The sequence below is a fragment of the Chanodichthys erythropterus genome, chromosome 24 (genome assembly GCF_024489055.1).
Source record: "Chanodichthys erythropterus isolate Z2021 chromosome 24, ASM2448905v1, whole genome shotgun sequence".
Taxonomy (NCBI): Eukaryota; Metazoa; Chordata; class Actinopteri; order Cypriniformes; family Xenocyprididae; genus Chanodichthys; species Chanodichthys erythropterus.
This window is the reverse complement of record NC_090244.1, coordinates 9,400,743-9,417,513: the sequence shown is the minus strand read 5'-3', so window position 1 is coordinate 9,417,513 and position 16,771 is coordinate 9,400,743. Positions and strand designations below refer to the sequence as shown.

Here is a 16,771-nt window from a genome sequence, read left to right as displayed (position 1 = left end):
GTAACTGTGGCGTTTTATTTGGGATCCCAATTCGTCGGTCACTACTGACGTACGTCGAACGTGACCGACTGAAAGGGAACGTCTCGGTTACGTATGTAACCCTCGTTCCCTGAAGGAGGGAACGGAGACGTACGTCCCGTCGCCACAGTTTCTGTACCCTCGCTGCAGTGCGGACACCAGTTGTCTCCTCAGCGAAAAACAGAGTGCGATTGCATCTCCTCCCCCTTTTATATGCCCCGGATGGGGAGGGGTGCGTTATGCAAATATCGCACGCCAATGTTCATTGGCTTGTTTTAGTTTTCTCGAAGCTGATAGGGGCTCTCTAGCGATATCCCAATTCGTCGGTCACTACTGACGTACGTCTCCGTTCCCTCCTTCAGGGAACGAGGGTTACATACGTAACCGAGACGTTTTCTTGTTTCCTGCTGTACACAAAAAGGCACTGCACTTATAAACACTACTATATATGGAGGTAAGAGGACAAGAAAATAAGAGAGCTCCGACTTGACCGCTGTGCAACTGACCACTGCAGAATCATATTGGTGTTCGGTTGATTCGACTCCGAAGACATGAATAAATACCTCTGGCTCTGAGTAGAACATGTTGTCATCTCGTAAGTACGGTAAATTACGACATGACGTAAACACAGCGTTAGTCCCACCACTGAGACATACATAGAATATCACATGGCGATATGTTGTATAAATGATTTAGAATAAACATTGCAACATTCTGTAAAAATAATAAAATAAATAAATGAAAATAAGAAATTTTATTTCATGGTGACTTCAAACAACTGATAGGTGTTCCATTAAGTTCTTTTTGGAATCAACAGTTACTATGCAACCCACAGACAAAGAACTTTTAATGATCAATTATGAATTATAGCGGTGTTGTGTAGCATCAATGAACAATACTGGTAGTGGAAAAAAGTGTATATTTTCTCTAGGAGAAAAAAAAAATCTGACAGTTTTTCAGTATAATGTGTTTTGTCCATTGTTTAAAGATGTTTCACTCATCCATGTTGTTTTGGGATATCACATCATGTTTTTTATTGTTTCCACAGATTCCTCAGATGCTGAAAAGGAAATATAATGTTTAGTGAATGTTCCTTAGAATGAATTTTACATAGCCTATTAAATTTGGAAGTCTTTAGTTAGTAACCAAAATCCAGGACACCAAAACACAATTAGCATAGTAATTTAATATTAATACAACAATGAATCTAACAGGCTATAAAAGTGGTACGCAGATATGTGAACATGTTATGACAGATAATCAAGTCATAAAGTGTTTTAAGATGCGGATATTGATAACACGCCACATTAAAGAGAAAACACAAATTTAAAATGGAACTGAACCCGAGATTTGATCATCCTTGCATTGGATTATGGAATAGGGAAGTAAATGCAACATGTTCACACAGACGGGAAAGAAAACCCCATAGCTGTGTTCAAAATCGCTAGTTCACTATTCCCTACATTACTCCAGTAATATAATCCACTTGAAGGAGTGAATGAAAATGAGTAAATGAATCCAGACACTGAGTGCGCTGGAAGGGCTGCCGCTTTTGCATAGTTTGTTCTTGTTGTTTAATAATTATTTGAATCTTAGCAAACTCCTCCAGTAGTAATGAAAATATGTATTTTGAACTCTGTCATGTAATCTAGCCAGTATAAACCTTAATTTAACAATTTAATAATTAATTAAAAATGAGTTTATACATGTATGATATTAAGTTGTAGCCACATTAGACTAGCGGTTTGGAAAAATGATGGATGGATGCGGTTGCCATCTTCATTCGGCACACAACTCTCACTCTCTTATGGGTATTCTCTAGTCGTTAGCGTACATCGGTTGTACATTCTTGTTGCAGTGCATTGTGGGATTGAACGAGTGCACTAGATAACATATGGTTTTGAACACTACTACAAATGGCTGTCACCTCAATAGTGCCCTATTTAAGGGTATGGGGGGGCGATTTCGGACACAGCCCATGTGTCCAATTTCGTACAAGCATCACCAGAGTCATATGGCAAGCATCAGTTTTGCCACGAATATACAGTGGGTACGGAAAGTATTCAGACCCCCTTAAATTTTTCACTCTTTGTTATATTGCAGCCATTTGCTAAAATCATTTTTAAGTTCATTTTTTTTCCTCATTAATGTACACACAGCACCCCATATTGACAGAAAACACAGAATTGTTGACATTTTTGCAGATTTATTAAAAAAGAAAAACTGAAATATCACATGGTCCTAAGTATTCAGACCCTTTGCTCAGTATTTTGTAGAAGCACCCGTTTGATCTAATACAGCCATGAGTCTTTTTGGGAAAGATGCAACAAGTTTTTCACACCTGGATTTGGGGATCCTCTGCCATTCCTCCTTGCAGATCCTCTCCAGTTCTGTCAGGTTGGATGGTAAACGTTGGTGGACAGCCATTTTTAGGTCTCTCCAGAGATGCTCAATTGGGTTTAAGTCAGGGCTCTGGCTGGGCCATTCAAGAACAGTCACTGAGTTGTTGTGAAGCCACTCCTTCTTTATTTTAGCTGTGTGCTTAGGGTCATTGTCTTGTTGGAAGGTAAACCTTCGGCCCAGTCTGAGGTCCTGAGCACTCTGGAGAAGGTTTTCATCCAGGATATCCCTGTACTTGGCCGCATTCATCTTTCCCTCAATTGCAACCAGTCGTCCTGTCCCTGCAGCTGAAAAACACCCCCACAGCATGATGCTGCCACCACCATGCTTCACTGTTGGGACTGTATTGGACAGGTGATGAGCAGTGCCTGGTTTTCTTCACACATACCGCTTAGAATTAAGGCCAAAAAGTTCTATCTTGTTCTCATCAGACCAGAGAATCTTATTTCTCACCATCTTTGAGTCCTTCAGGTGTTTTTTTAGCAAACTCCATGAGGGCTTTCATGTGTCTTTCACTGAGGAGAGGCTTCCGTCGGGCCACTCTGCCATAAAGCCCAGACTGGTGGAGGGTTACAGTGATGGTTGACTTTCTTCAACTTTCTCCCATCTCCCGACTGCATCTCTGGAGCTCAGCCACAGTGATCTTTGGGCTCTTCTTTACCTCTCTCACCAAGGCTCTTCTCCTCCAATAGCTCAGTTTGTCCGGACGGCCAGCTCTAGGAAGGGTTCTGGTCGTCCCAAATGTCTTCCATTTAAGGATTATGGAGGCCACTGTGCTCTTAGGAACCTTAAGTGCAGCAGAAATGTTTTTGTAACCTTGGTCAGATCTGTGCCTTGCCACAATTCTGTCTCTGAGCTCTTCAGGCAGTTCCTTTGACCTCATGATTCTCATTTGCTCTGACATGCACTGTGAGCTGTCAGGTCTTATATAGACAGATGTGTGGCTTTCCTATTCAAGTCCAATCAGTATAATCAAACACAGCTGGACTCAAATGAAGGTGTAGAACCATCTCAAGGATGATCAGAAGAAATGGACAGCACCTGAGTTAAATATATGAGTGTCACAGCAAAGGGTCTGAATACTTAGGACCATGTGATATTTCAGTTTTTCTTTTTTAATAAATCTGCAAAAATGTCAACAATTCTGTGTTTTTCTGTCAATATGAAGTGCTGTGTGTACATTAATGAGGAAAAAAATGAACTTAAAGGCAGGGTAGGTAAAAAATGTATAAAAAAACTTTTTTTCAAAATTTGTTTAAACTTTATTTATATATCAATACATAATTAAAATGTAAGTACTCTGAAAAAGAAAGTATAAAAATCGAGTGTCTGTAGACCTCTCACGACTGTTTTAAAGACAGCTCATTATTTCCATTCACTCCACCCCCTCCCTTCTGGGCTCCTTCCAAAGCCACGCCCCCAAAACGCATGAACGCGCGACTCCGACCACTGAGCTGGAAGACGCATCATTTACCTGAGACGAGCGGAGAGGAGGGAGCACAGTGCATGTAGTGACATCATGTCAGAATCACATGTAATAAAAATAACTTTATAATTATGAAGATAAACAAACAAGATGTATTTTAGTACTCACTATCAAGCTAGCATATTGATATTGGTAAAGTTTAAAATATATATATTTTGATTCGCTAACGAGCTAGTTATCTATAAGGCAAAGCTAAAAACAGGTTGCATGATACACGTTTTTCCATTACCATCATTTACACTGTGATGAAGATGAATTTCGTGTAAGATTCATAACATATACGTTGTTCTACAGATAAACAGAGTAACATACACTCAAATATCAACTCACAACTGCATTGCAGACACAAAATAATAACACACACATACAACAAAGTGTGTACGACACACACAGATACAAGATAAAGACATCAGTAAACATAGGTAGAGAATATAAAAACAACACAAAGGCGAAAAAAACGTGCAGGTAAACTTACAGGTGAACATGGTAAAAGAGTTAGACAGAGGGTAAATATAGTACTAAGAAAAGTTCCTAGATGCGGAGTAACGTTAGGCCTACTATCTGTTAAACAAAATTATGCACAATTCAACACTATAGCTATCATCTTGAGCTAGGCCTATAGATTATTTATCGTCTCTACTACGGCTCGCTAAGTAATGTTATGTTAGCTATATTACGCAGCTACGTGTGCTAATGACACATGCTTCATGAACAAATAAAAAAAAAATATGTATTTACCTGTCCAGCAGAAATAAAGCCATCAAGGAGTCACTTTTCAGCCCCTTGAGTTCCCTCAGTTGAGAGGGAGTAAAATCTTTGCGTGGCAGGGGGAGATGCCACTGGACCTGCCGCGGTTATGCGCGCCTGCCTCGGGACCTGCCACTGTTATATGATGCATATATGATAAATGCAGATTGATGCATGCGTGCAAACTGTGCACAATATTAACTCGCGTTTTATTTCTTTGTTTATCCAAAGGCTTTTTGTTCATTGCCTTTTCGTGTACTGTTACTGTCTTCCTTTTTTTGCCTGGTTTGCCTTCACTAACTGCATAGGCCGGTACTGTGAATTTTGCTTGCTGTTTCTCTGCCATGGTATTCCTAGGATCGCGTGCCTCTTGAATTCCCCAAATCAAACGTGCGCGCGCAAGTGGGCAGGTCATGTTTGTCAAAAGGGTGGTTGCCATGGTTGCGAGAGAGTGACAGTCGCCTCAGCCAATCCTATGTTTCGTCCCGGATGGAAATAATGAGCTGTGTTTAATACAGATTAAACGGTCTAGAGTCACTCGATTTTTTATACTCTTTTTATCAGAGTTCTTACATTTTAATTATGCATGGATATATATATATAAAGTTTAAACAAATTTGGAACAAAATTTTTTGCCTACCCTGCCTTTAAATGATTTTAGCAAATGGCTGCAAAATAACAAAGAGTGAAAAATTTAAGAGGGTCTGAATACTTTCCGTACACACTGTACATTGTGCCTTTCATGCCACATGAGAGATACTAGCACTTATACTAATGCTTCGGTGAACAGTTTTGGTCTCTGTATTGTCTGGGCTTGGGTTATTTATTTCTACTCAAATGTTTCCTAACATTGGACGTTCTTACACAGGTTCAAGGAAGTTATTGCAGTACGACCAATCTTACTCAGTGGTATTTTTAGCACAAACAGATAAGATGCCATAGACTGGTTTTGTAACATTCTCTCATGCTCAAAAACCACAAATAAAACAACTCAAGGAAAAAGAGCCAGATTAACAACAGTTTCACGTGAAACGAGGATAAACATTGTTTGTGCTGACCACAGTGTATCCTGTATGACAAAAGATACATTTTACAACTAATGTAAAGACAATCAGAACATACAGTATTATTACTAACAAATAAAATTACTTACATGAGGGAGTAGAATAACCATTTTTAAAGGAGTCTAAACAGCAAAAGAATTGAAAAAGAATTATTGTTTATGACAATACATTTCAAATATTTATTTTGGATTTCTCTTAAATGAATAGTTAACTAAAAAGTGAACTCAAAATGTTGTTTCAAACTCATATTTCTCTGTGAACAATTTTTAAGTTGCTATACTACGCTCGTTATTTTCTTCTTGTACCTTTATGTCGTCTTTTCCATGCAGTTATAGCAACTGCAACTCCAAACACCATCAGAGCCAAAACCATCAGAACTGAAGGAATCACTGATTTAAAAGGTTCCCCGTGATCATACTCTGAAACATGAACCACAGACTGAGAGATTGACTTTATTTGGCAATGTTTTCTGTATGACCTCATTATTACCCAAAGTGACGTCCAGTTTGTTGTCCAGACTGAGGTGTGTGGCAGAGCAGGTGTATTTGTGTTTGTCTGCACTGATCTCCAGACTCTTCCTCATCTGGTACGTCCCGTCACCATTGGGCAGCAGATCTCCTCCAGTGATCTCATGATCAGATACAGGCTGTCCATCTCTGAACAGGGTCAGGTTGATGTGACGAGGGTAAAATCCTGTCGCCAAACAACTCACACGAAACCCTCCAGAATCTGAGTTTGATTTCTGAATGAGTCTGACTCGCGGTTTCACTGTGGAAAGCATGAATAATGAATATGGGAATAAGCTCCTTTATATAGTAAATGATATAATTTAATATTGTACAGTAGACTTAAAATTAGGACACTGAAGAAATTTAGACTGTTTCTGCAGCATTTTATCAACTCTTACAAGTAATAATTAAAAAAAATAAAAATAAATAAAAATTAAGCCATTTTTCAGGTTAATTTTGTTCTCTATCTTTTTGTTCATCTTCTTTGTTTCCATCACTCAAAACACCTTAGGACGTTTGAGTTGAAGTGTTTTCTGCTCCTTTTGTTTCTGTATTCACTTCCTGGGTTTAGTTCCTGGTTCTCTTGTTGCTTTGCCTACCTTGTTGGTTTCTATAGTAACCCTCTTTTGTTTCCCTAACTACAAATCACCTTCACCTGTCCCTTGTCAGCCCCTTGTTATCTTGTGTATTTAAACCCCATGTGTTTTCCCATGTTCTTTGTCAGGTTATGTGGGTGTTGACACAGTTCTGTTCTAGTCGCTGTTTTGGGTTTTGTACTTGGTTGTGTGCATTTTTGTAATTATATTAATAAACCCCTTCAAATGCATTTGGATCCAGCTAGGGCTGGGTATCAATTCAGATGTCCCGATTCGATTCAATTCTGATTCACAAGATCTCGATTTGTTTCTTGATTCGATTCAGTGAATTCAATGGTTAAATTTTCACTGGCCCCACCACAAAAAAAGTAATAAAAGAATAAAATAGTTATTGTTTTTGACTAATGTATCCTTGTATTGTAATAAGGTTATGACACCCAATATTTAACCATTCTTGATTCCATTTTCAATACCACAGCTAAAACTACTTACTAATATAAATTTCACAGATTATTAAAGATAAGTAAACAATCATTAATAAAAAGAACAAATACTTAAACTACAAATAAACAACAACTAAACTAAGCTACTCTGATTAACATCAATCAGATATTATGTTCAATGTCGTTTTTTTGCCCAGCCCTAACACACACCCCTAAGCCAGATAAAATGCAATTGCTTTTCTTACAGTGGTGGAGGACAGGAGAAAGACAGTGCTTACCTCTTCTGTTTACTCGAGTTCCTCTCTTTTTAAGATAGCTCATGAGATTCGTTGTGCAGATTGGGTAACATATATTTACTTGGCGCCATTTGTATATCTCTAGAAGTAGTGTTGATGGCATTTCTATGCCTTGATATGTTAATGTGTCGTCAAAATAACGAGCTTCGTGTGTAGTGGAGCTGTCAAGAGCAAACTTATGGATCAATTGCCCAGGTTTATCATTGTCTGATACTTCACACATCCTCATCATCTGATAAACAGCAGGACCTGTTAGGATAAAGAATATTCTGAACAAATAACCACCAAAATTTTAATTTTAAAATGTATAACTTTGATGTCTGATCTCTTGATTTAAGAAATTACACTGTAAAAAAAATCCCAGTAAAATGTACGGTAAAAAAAACAGCAGCTGTGGTTGCCAGAACTTTACCGTAAAAAATACAGTAGCAACATAAAAAAATCTGTTAAATTTACAGTAAAATAACGTATTTCATTAACTGATATGTTAATTTACCAACCTAATGAAGTACTAATATCTGTTTTGTGCCTTTATAATACACTGACAGTCACCAAACACAGTGGTGATAAAAGTCACATGATGAATCAAAGTTCATCACAAGCAGATTTTCCACAAGCATAGGAGGACAATACTAACATATAGAAGGTGCACACAGTGTCATTCACACACACACTAAACACCATCATGGTAACATGCATGAAATTTTAAAAATGCAATAAACATTAATTTAACAACATTAGATGTAACATAAAACCCTAATGTACATAACTGATTAGAAAAAAATTAGAAAAACTAAGAAGAAACAGAGTTATTTCAACGAAAATATATCAAATGTGAAGTGTCACGCAAGGAATTGTGGGAATGTCAATTTACGTTTTTTCACTGTAAATTTTACAATGAATTGTTATTTTTCACTTCCAAAAACTGTGAATATAACTGTATTTTACCATAAAATTACATTAACTGTACCGTTAGATCTATTACAGTTATTCACCGTATATAGTACGGAAACTTTCTGTAAACCAATTGACAGTTTTTCACCGCAGCATTTTTACAGTCTTTTACTGTTAAAATTACGGTCATTTTTCACTGCAAGCATTGCAAAATTTGTCTCAGTGTGACTTGTATGTTTTCCAGTTGAACTTGCCTTCAGTTTTGTTCCCAAACCTTTTTGCATATGCTTTCATGTAGTTTTCGCGAAATTCCCTTATGATATAATTTGCACGATCAACCTCCTCATCTTCATTTGTAGTATTTCCCCTTGGAATGTAGCTTCTCATCTCTGAATCATAATATCCAACTATAATGTCATTCAACAAATATACAGCACTAAATTCAGGAAGTGGCGCCTCTCTTTTAATGTAAGTTACAAGGAGCCGCAAGGAGTGAGAACCTGTGAGAAACAGTAACAAAATTAATTTTCAGTTACAGTCAGTTATAGGCCTATATTTAAAATATAGAATTAGCTGTATTACATGTGATTTAAAAGCAAATCCTACCTGTAAAAACAGCTGTTGGAAATGACAGCATACACAGAAAAACAAAAAATATCATGCTGTTCTCAAGCTGGTAAAAATATGTTTTTCTCTACAGCCACAGTCAGTGAATGAGCCCAAGAACAAGGTGTGGAACAAGTCAAACAAGTTTCAGGGTTTCATTTCCTGGAAACATCTCAGAAAGATGTCAGTCAATTCAAAGGTTACACTGTTTCACACATAAAAGCATAGGATAGTCATTCACTTTTATTTATATATCAGATATTCTGTTAGGGTAGAGGCATAATTGTGGAGGAAGCTACAGAATTAAAAAAAACAAAAAAAAAACACACATTAATTTTACAATAATCCGATGTATAATCTGAAATGGGAAATGTTTTTAAAATTCACAGAGAGAAAAAGAGAAACAGATACCAAAGACTACTTTCATCATTGTGTTGCTTTACTGTAATTAAATAATAGGATAAAAATCCATTTTTTTTCAGCCAATCCTATTTTTTGTCTTTAAACAATGTAATGTTTTGTTTTACACATCAATTTTATATATATATATATAAATAATATATAATATAATATATAATAATAATATGTAATTATATATATATATATATATATATATATATATATATATATATTTATATTTATATATATATATATATATATATATATATATATATATATATATATATAATTACAGGAATGTAATTTATTCCTGTGATGCAAAGCTGAATTTTCAGCATCATTACGCCAGTCTTCAGTGTCACATGATCCTTCAGAAATCATTCTAATATGCTGATTTGCTGCTCAAGAAACATTTATGATTATTTTCAATGTTGAAAACAGTTGTGTACTTTTTTTTTTCAGGATTCCTTGATGAATAGAAAGTTCAAAAGAACAGCATTTTCTTTTGTAAGAATTTTTATTTTTATTTTTTTGAAAAGAAATTAAAGAAATGAATACTTTTATTCAGCAAGGATGCATTAAATCAATCAAAAGTGGCAGTAAAGACATTTATAATGTTACAAAAGATTAGATTTCAGATAAACACTGTTCTTTTGAACTTTCTATTCATCAAATAATCCTGAAAAAAAATATTGTACACAAATATTTTGTACAACTGTACACATTAAATGTTTCTTGAGCAGCAGATCAGCATATTAGAATGATTTCTGAAGGATCATGTGACACTGAAGACTGGAGTAATGATGCTGAAAATTCAGCTTTGCCATCACAGGAATAAATTACTTTGTGAAATATATTCAAATAGAAAACAGTTATTTTAAATTGTAATAATATTTCACAAGATTACTATTTTTACTGTATTTTTAATTAAATAAATGTAGCCTTGGTGAGCAGACAAAACTTCTTTTAAAAACATTAAAAATCTTAGTGGTTCCAAACTTTTGGACTGTACTGTGTATTTAGTGTCACAAAAAGTTATCATCAACTTACATCAATCTGCTTCATGTAAATTAAATCACGTTATATATATATATATATATATATATATATATATATATATATATATATATATATATATATATATATATATATATATATATATATATATAACTAAATCCATACCACCAGGTGCTGGATGTGAGGGGTCCAGAGTGATTTTCTTGCCTTTTTTCTCACTCTGGATAAGTGGGGAGGGTTGCACCAATGATTCGCTCAGCAGACCGGGCTACCCTCTGTAGTCTTCTGAGGTCAGATTTGGTAGCTGAGCTGAACCAGACAGATAAAGAAGTGCAGAGGATGGATTCAATGATGGCAGAGTAAAACTGTTTCAGCAGATCCTGTGGTAGGTTGAACATTGGGATATCTGAGTGTCCTTGTATGTTATTTTGAATAACTATGTAACTGCATTTTGGTTGTCAATACTATATCACTCTCAGAAAAAAAAAATGGTACAAAAGCTGTCTCTGAGATGGTATGTTTTAAAAAGGTTGTAACAGTATGTACCATTTAGGTACTAATATGTATACTTTTGGTACCAATATGTACCTTTGAGGTACTAATATGCATTTTTTATGTACAAAGTTGTACCTTTTGAAACCAAAGTGAACCAACCCTTTAAAGTCAACTAGTTGACTAGTCTATGTAACCTACAACACACATTCATACTATATAGAACATACTTTTTTTAACAGTTGCAAACCACATGTAGTACCTACAGCATGTGATTTCAGATGCAGTGAAGGTCTTATTTTCAGGTCACTGTGGTCTGGGCCGTATGGTCAGTGTATCAGGACCTAGAACGTATTCCCTCAATGTGTATGGAACATCCTACACTTTTGGTGCTTGGGGTCGAGATGCAAATCCTGCTCCAGGAGACGAGAACAAGTACTGGCTGGTGGTGCTGTCAAGCAGTAATGTGTATGGCCACTTTATCCGCCAGTACAATACATTGAGTACTCTTATATTAGGTATAGGACCAACAGATACATATATATCAAGCTCCAACCCCACAACAAACACAATTCAGGGGCCAAACATGGTCATGTACGGCAACACGCTCTACTATAACTGTTACAACACATACTCCGTCTGTCAGTTCAACATGACGACTCGTGCTGTCAGTACTGTGGCTTTACCTAATGATGCAGGTTACAACAACAAGTTTCCTTTCGCACACCTCGGCACCACGTATATCTATACAGATATGGATTTTGCCACAGATGAATCAGGCGTCTATGTTATATACGCGTCCACAAGCAACTTTGGAAATGTGGTTATCAGTAAAGTTGAGACTAGCGACCCGCCTGTTTTGAGCCAAACATGGTCCACTTCTCTTCACAAAAAGACCGTCACAAACACCTTCATGGTGTGTGGTGTGCTTTATGCTACTCGTTACCTGGATAAAGAAATAGAAGAGATCTTTTACACTTATGACACCAAAACCAATGAAGAGCGCTACGATTTGAGAATTCACATTAAGAAGATGCAGCCTAATATTAAGTATATGAATTATAACCCCCGAGATCATTTGCTGTATGTCTACAGTGATGCCTACATTGTGACATATGTGTTTCAGGAAGTTCAATGAACTATACTGTATAATGTATTTTATGTCGCCAATAAATATAATGACTTTACATACTTCACATGGTTTTGTAAAATCATTTAAATGTGTATCACACATTTTAATTCTTGAAATAAAGTTTGAGTGAAATAATAGTGCTGGTTTATTAAAACATACAAACAAACAACTACACAAAGATACTTTTGCAGAATGTAGGCTAGCATTAGCCTGTGCTTAATTTAAATATTCATGTATGTGCTTTATGGGTTATAATAAGCCATTGTGTGCTTACACTGCCCTCTGTTGGTTGGTTGTTTGTATGCAGTGCTGTCATTTCAGTTAAACTCTTTGTTAAAAGTTGTTTTCCTGTGAAGGTGAGTTAAGTTTCCCAAGCTATTAGCTGAAATTAGCTTTTCAATATTCAGACAGGAGTTTGAGGTGTCTGCGATTACTTCTTTTAACAATAATAGCAGGGCATTATCATTTCGTGTATTTCGAATATTTATTTCGTGAGTGTTTATATGATAATGTAATTAATTTTAACATTAATATTATGATTACGTTTTTTGTTTTTTGTTTTTTTTGTACCTCACATTTGATGGCACGGATGGCTTAGGCTAATACAAAACAGCTCAACAGCCAACAGCTCGCTTCTTGCAAAAGTAGGCTATCAACTTATTGTTATATAATAATTTGTGCTCTATTAATAATGGGGAGATTCGCGTATCATAAAATAATCATAACTATCCGCATACCTCATTCGGTGGTCCTGACTCTTCCTGAACGTGCATGCGCACACTATGGGTTCCCAAACTCTCTCTCTCTCTCTCTCTCTCTCTCTCTCTCTCTCTCTGTGTGTGTGTGTGTGTGTGTGTGTAGGCCTACTTTAACTTGCACACAAACGCTAGCTGTTGCAAACGCTGCTGTATAAAGCAACACTGTGGTGAAATTGTGAGGCAAACATTTTTTGCCAATTCATGTTATCACAGCTGTAATCATTACAATTTTACTCTACTCATGGACCTACCAAAGGTGTCCACAGAGATAAGACAACACATCCTCTCTTATGTCTTCATTTATCATGTTTCACATTCATTTTAAACACATTTTTTAAACTTTTGTACACCTATAAAAGATTTAAGTGACAATCTTTGAAATTAAGAAATTCAAACAAATCTTCAAGTCATCATTAGTTTGTTTCACCATCATTTAGACAGTGAGAAAAGGGTTAAAAGCAAGCTCTGTTGCGACAGATGAGCAGCTTCACCCAAAGAAATGAAGATGCCTCACTCACTTTTATTATTTCACCATAACGATATGGCTTTAAAACTCTGCTGCTGCCACACAAAGTTGTTTATTCTGAGGATTTAAGGTTCCTTTCGTTTAGAGATGAGTCAGTCTAATGCATTCATTTTGATTATCATTCATCTAAGTTTCTCTCAGGTAAGAAAAATAAAGTCACTTTACAGTTAATTATTATTGACCTTATTCTCAAAACACTGTCTAATATATTGTAAAGAGTGCATATATTGTTTCATAGAGTTTTTATTCTTATAATGTATTTGGTCTTCAGTCAGCAAGAGGGAAAGAATGTGTGTGCGATCTAAAAAATGTAGACCCTCCTTTTCCTAAGAATGAACTAACGGAAGTAGAGACCACTGCTTTACAATGCATCAAGACCATCACTTTGGAAAAAGTAAAAAAGATTTTTAAATTACACCTTTTCCCCTCTTAATATATTTCATTCAATTGGATTTTAAATCATTTAAGTAAATTAAATCAAATTACATTAATAATTTAAATATCTGCAGATGACAGAATTAGACAGGCTTGTGCTGGGTCTACAACAACGCATCAAGCAACTAGACGACACTGTGATCATGCTAGAAAAGGAGGATAACAGGAATATTTATGGGGCTGTGTCTCTGCGCATCATTGAGTTAGAGATTTCCGAGATTCAGGACCTCGTCGACAAACTCAACAGGATCACCAAAAATTACCAGCATCTCAGTGTACAGACTGCAGATCAGGTGACTTGCTGTACAAAAAAGTACAAATCTGCTGCAATCTAAAGTACTTAATTTCTAAGAAAATACACTAAAATAATAAGTAATTTTAATTATAAATGTAAATAACAGAAATATAGCTTAAGTAGATATACATAAACAACCTCAAAGTAAATCTCAAAAATAATAATAAAAAACCCAATAAGGTTTGGTTTGCTAACATGAACAATATATATTTTTAAATGTTAGTAAAAATATAATTGTTCATTGTTTATGTTAGTTCACAGTGCATTAACTAATGTCGACAAATACAACTTTTGATTTTGATAATGTATTACTATATATGTTAACATTAAGAATAATAAATGCTGTAGAAGCGTTGTTCATTGTTAGTCAATGTTAACTAATGTTAACAAACAAAAACTTCTTGTAAAGTGTTACCATGATGTAGATCTTGAAATAGAGGTCGCATAATAATGTAAAAGAAAGTGACCTGATATTAATATGACTTAAATAGTAATGGATGATAAATGATGGGACATTTCTGCAGTTTTTTAAAATATTATTTCATTACTATTACTATTTCATTAGTATTTTTCACCCTTTTATAGCTTTCAGCTATGAAGGACTCAATGGTGAAGTTGGAGAAGTTTGATAAAATGCAAACGATTAAAAAATATAGAGAGATCCAGATCAAGAAGAAATTGGAAGAGTGCAAAAAAGAGCTCAAGGCTACAGCACCTCCTCCAACAGTTTCCTCAGGTACGCTAAAGACCCCTATAGTCCCTTAAAGTCGGCATGAAGTGGAAGTTGCGATAGTCTTTTCTGGATAAATTATGTATAATAAACACTGCAATATTCCATATTTATTTAATTAATCGCAGAAATTTTCCAGTTGAACATTACACAGTTTTCTTCTGTTTTTAGATCGCTGTGGTCTGGGCCGTTTGGTCAGTGTGGCAGGACCTAGAACGTATTCCCTCACGGTGTACAGCACCTCCTATCCTTACGGTGCTTGGGGTCGAGATGCAAAGCCTGCTCCAGGAGAGGAGAAAAAGTACTGGCTGGTGGTGTTGTCAAGCAGTAATGTGTATGGCCACTTTATCCGCCAGTACAATACATTGAGTACTCTTATATTAGGTATAGGACCAAAAGATACTTATATATCAAGCTCCAACCCCACAACAAACACAATTCAGGGGCCAAACATGGTCATGTACGGCAACACGCTCTACTATAACTGTTACAACACATACTCCGTCTGTCAGTTCAACATGACGACTCGTGCTGTCAGTACTGTGGCTTTACCTAATGATGCAGGTTACAACAACAAGTTTCCTTTCGCACACCTCGGCACCACGTATATCTATACAGATATGGATTTTGCCACAGATGAATCAGGCGTCTATGTTATATACGCGTCCACAAGCAACTTCGGAAATATAATTATCAGTAAAGTTGAGACTAGCGACCCGCCTGCTTTGAACCAAACATGGTCCACTTCTCTTCACAAAAAGACCGTCACAAACACCTTCATGGTGTGTGGTGTGCTTTATGCTACTCGTTACCTGGATAAAGAAAGAGAAGAGATTTTTTACACTTATGACACCAAAACCAATGAAGAGCGATATGATTTGAGAATTCACATTAAGAAGATGCAGACTAATATTGAGTTTCTAAACTATGACCCCAGAGATCATCTGCTGTATGTCTACAGTGATGCCTACATTCTAACTTATGAGCTCATCTTTCAGTAAATCTCCAATGAGACCAATATTGTATGTACGTACTATATAGCATGCAAGATTAGATGCAATACAAATAATTGTATGTTGAAACAAGTATCTAGATTGTAATTTGTGGTCATCTGCAGGTTTTTTAACTAAATTTTGTAGCGATCGCATCGTCATCTATAGCGCAGCTGAATGGTTGCTGTTGCATCAGTGGCCAATGAGCTGCTTCTCAACATTCAAATAACGGTAGTGTTGCTGTTAGAAGTCTGCAGCGTACTATCAGAAACCCTCCACCTTCCCCAGCTCCACCTGTATAGATTTGCTACGTTGGGTTATTTCATGTATGTTACATGTGCAGCAGCAGCATGTCTTACATGCTCACACCATTGTCTGTGAATATATATATTGGCAACAGCAAGTCTCTGTACCATTGCCAGTCTTTCCGAATGTCGTCATGATAGAACTTTGCATTATAGATCAACAAATAAATTACATTGATTGACACTGACCTTTGTATACATAATATTGACATAATAGGCTTCATGCAAACATTAAAAAAATTGAAATACTGTGAAAATAAATGTAATACAATCCGAATTCTGGAAATGTTGGGATGTTTTTTAAATTTGAATAAAATGAAAACTAAAAGACTTTCAAATCACATGAGCCAATATTTTATTCACAATATAACATAGACAACATAACAAATATTTAAAGAGAGAAATTGTATCCACTAAATGAGCTCATTTCATATTTGATGCCTGCTACAGGTCTCAAAAAAGTTGGCACGGGGGCAACAAATGGCTGAAAAAGCATGACATTTTGAAAAGATTCAGCTGGAGAACATTTAGCAACTAATTAAGTTAATTAATATCAGATCTGTAACATGATTAGCAATAAAAGGGATGTCTTAGATAGGCAGAGTCTCTCAGAGGTAAAGACGAGCAGAGC

General features: G+C 35.9%; 3 protein-coding genes across 3 annotated transcripts; 2 read left to right on the top strand and 1 right to left on the bottom strand.

Moving 5' to 3' along the window:
• Positions 1-963: 963 nt before the first annotated feature.
• Positions 964-10,873, bottom strand: LOC137015618 (major histocompatibility complex class I-related gene protein-like). Its single transcript, XM_067380667.1, has 6 exons — positions 10,720-10,873; positions 7,542-7,808; positions 6,205-6,483; positions 6,021-6,134; positions 5,805-5,837; positions 964-1,078 (listed from the first exon to the last, which is right to left on the bottom strand). The coding sequence occupies exons 1-6, from the start codon at positions 10,871-10,873 to the stop codon at positions 1,038-1,040; spliced, it is 888 nt and encodes a 295-aa protein (XP_067236768.1). The 3' UTR covers positions 964-1,037.
• A 142-nt stretch (positions 10,874-11,015) lies between these two features.
• LOC137015617 (olfactomedin-4-like) lies at positions 11,016-12,134 on the top strand. Its single transcript, XM_067380665.1, has 2 exons — positions 11,016-11,028; positions 11,273-12,134. Exons 1-2 carry the CDS (start codon positions 11,016-11,018, stop codon positions 12,103-12,105), a joined length of 846 nt encoding a protein of 281 aa, XP_067236766.1. The 3' UTR covers positions 12,106-12,134.
• A 1,271-nt stretch (positions 12,135-13,405) lies between these two features.
• On the top strand, positions 13,406-16,319 carry LOC137015102 (olfactomedin-4-like). The gene is made up of 5 exons (XM_067379802.1): positions 13,406-13,524; positions 13,655-13,777; positions 13,893-14,111; positions 14,699-14,849; positions 15,015-16,319. The coding sequence occupies exons 1-5, from the start codon at positions 13,471-13,473 to the stop codon at positions 15,842-15,844; spliced, it is 1,377 nt and encodes a 458-aa protein (XP_067235903.1). The 5' UTR covers positions 13,406-13,470; the 3' UTR covers positions 15,845-16,319.
• Positions 16,320-16,771: the final 452 nt, after the last annotated feature.

Bases quoted from the DNA above. Each gene is read 5' to 3' on its own strand.
- LOC137015618 (XM_067380667.1), bottom strand. From the start codon at position 10,873: ATGTTCAACCTACCACAGGATCTGCTGAAACAGTTTTACTCTGCCATC. The intron at 6,484-7,541 runs GTAAGCACTGTC...TGCTTTCCACAG, and splicing joins AACTCGAGTAAACAGAAGAG to TGAAACCGCGAGTCAGACTC. The intron at 1,079-5,804 runs GTAAGTAATTTT...TTTCCTTTTCAG, and splicing joins TGGTTATTCTACTCCCTCAT to CATCTGAGGAATCTGTGGAA.
- LOC137015102 (XM_067379802.1), top strand. From the start codon at position 13,471: ATGAGTCAGTCTAATGCATTCATTTTGATTATCATTCATCTAAGTTTC. The intron at 13,778-13,892 runs GTAAAAAAGATT...AAATATCTGCAG, and splicing joins AGACCATCACTTTGGAAAAA to ATGACAGAATTAGACAGGCT. The intron at 14,112-14,698 runs GTGACTTGCTGT...ACCCTTTTATAG, and splicing joins GTGTACAGACTGCAGATCAG to CTTTCAGCTATGAAGGACTC.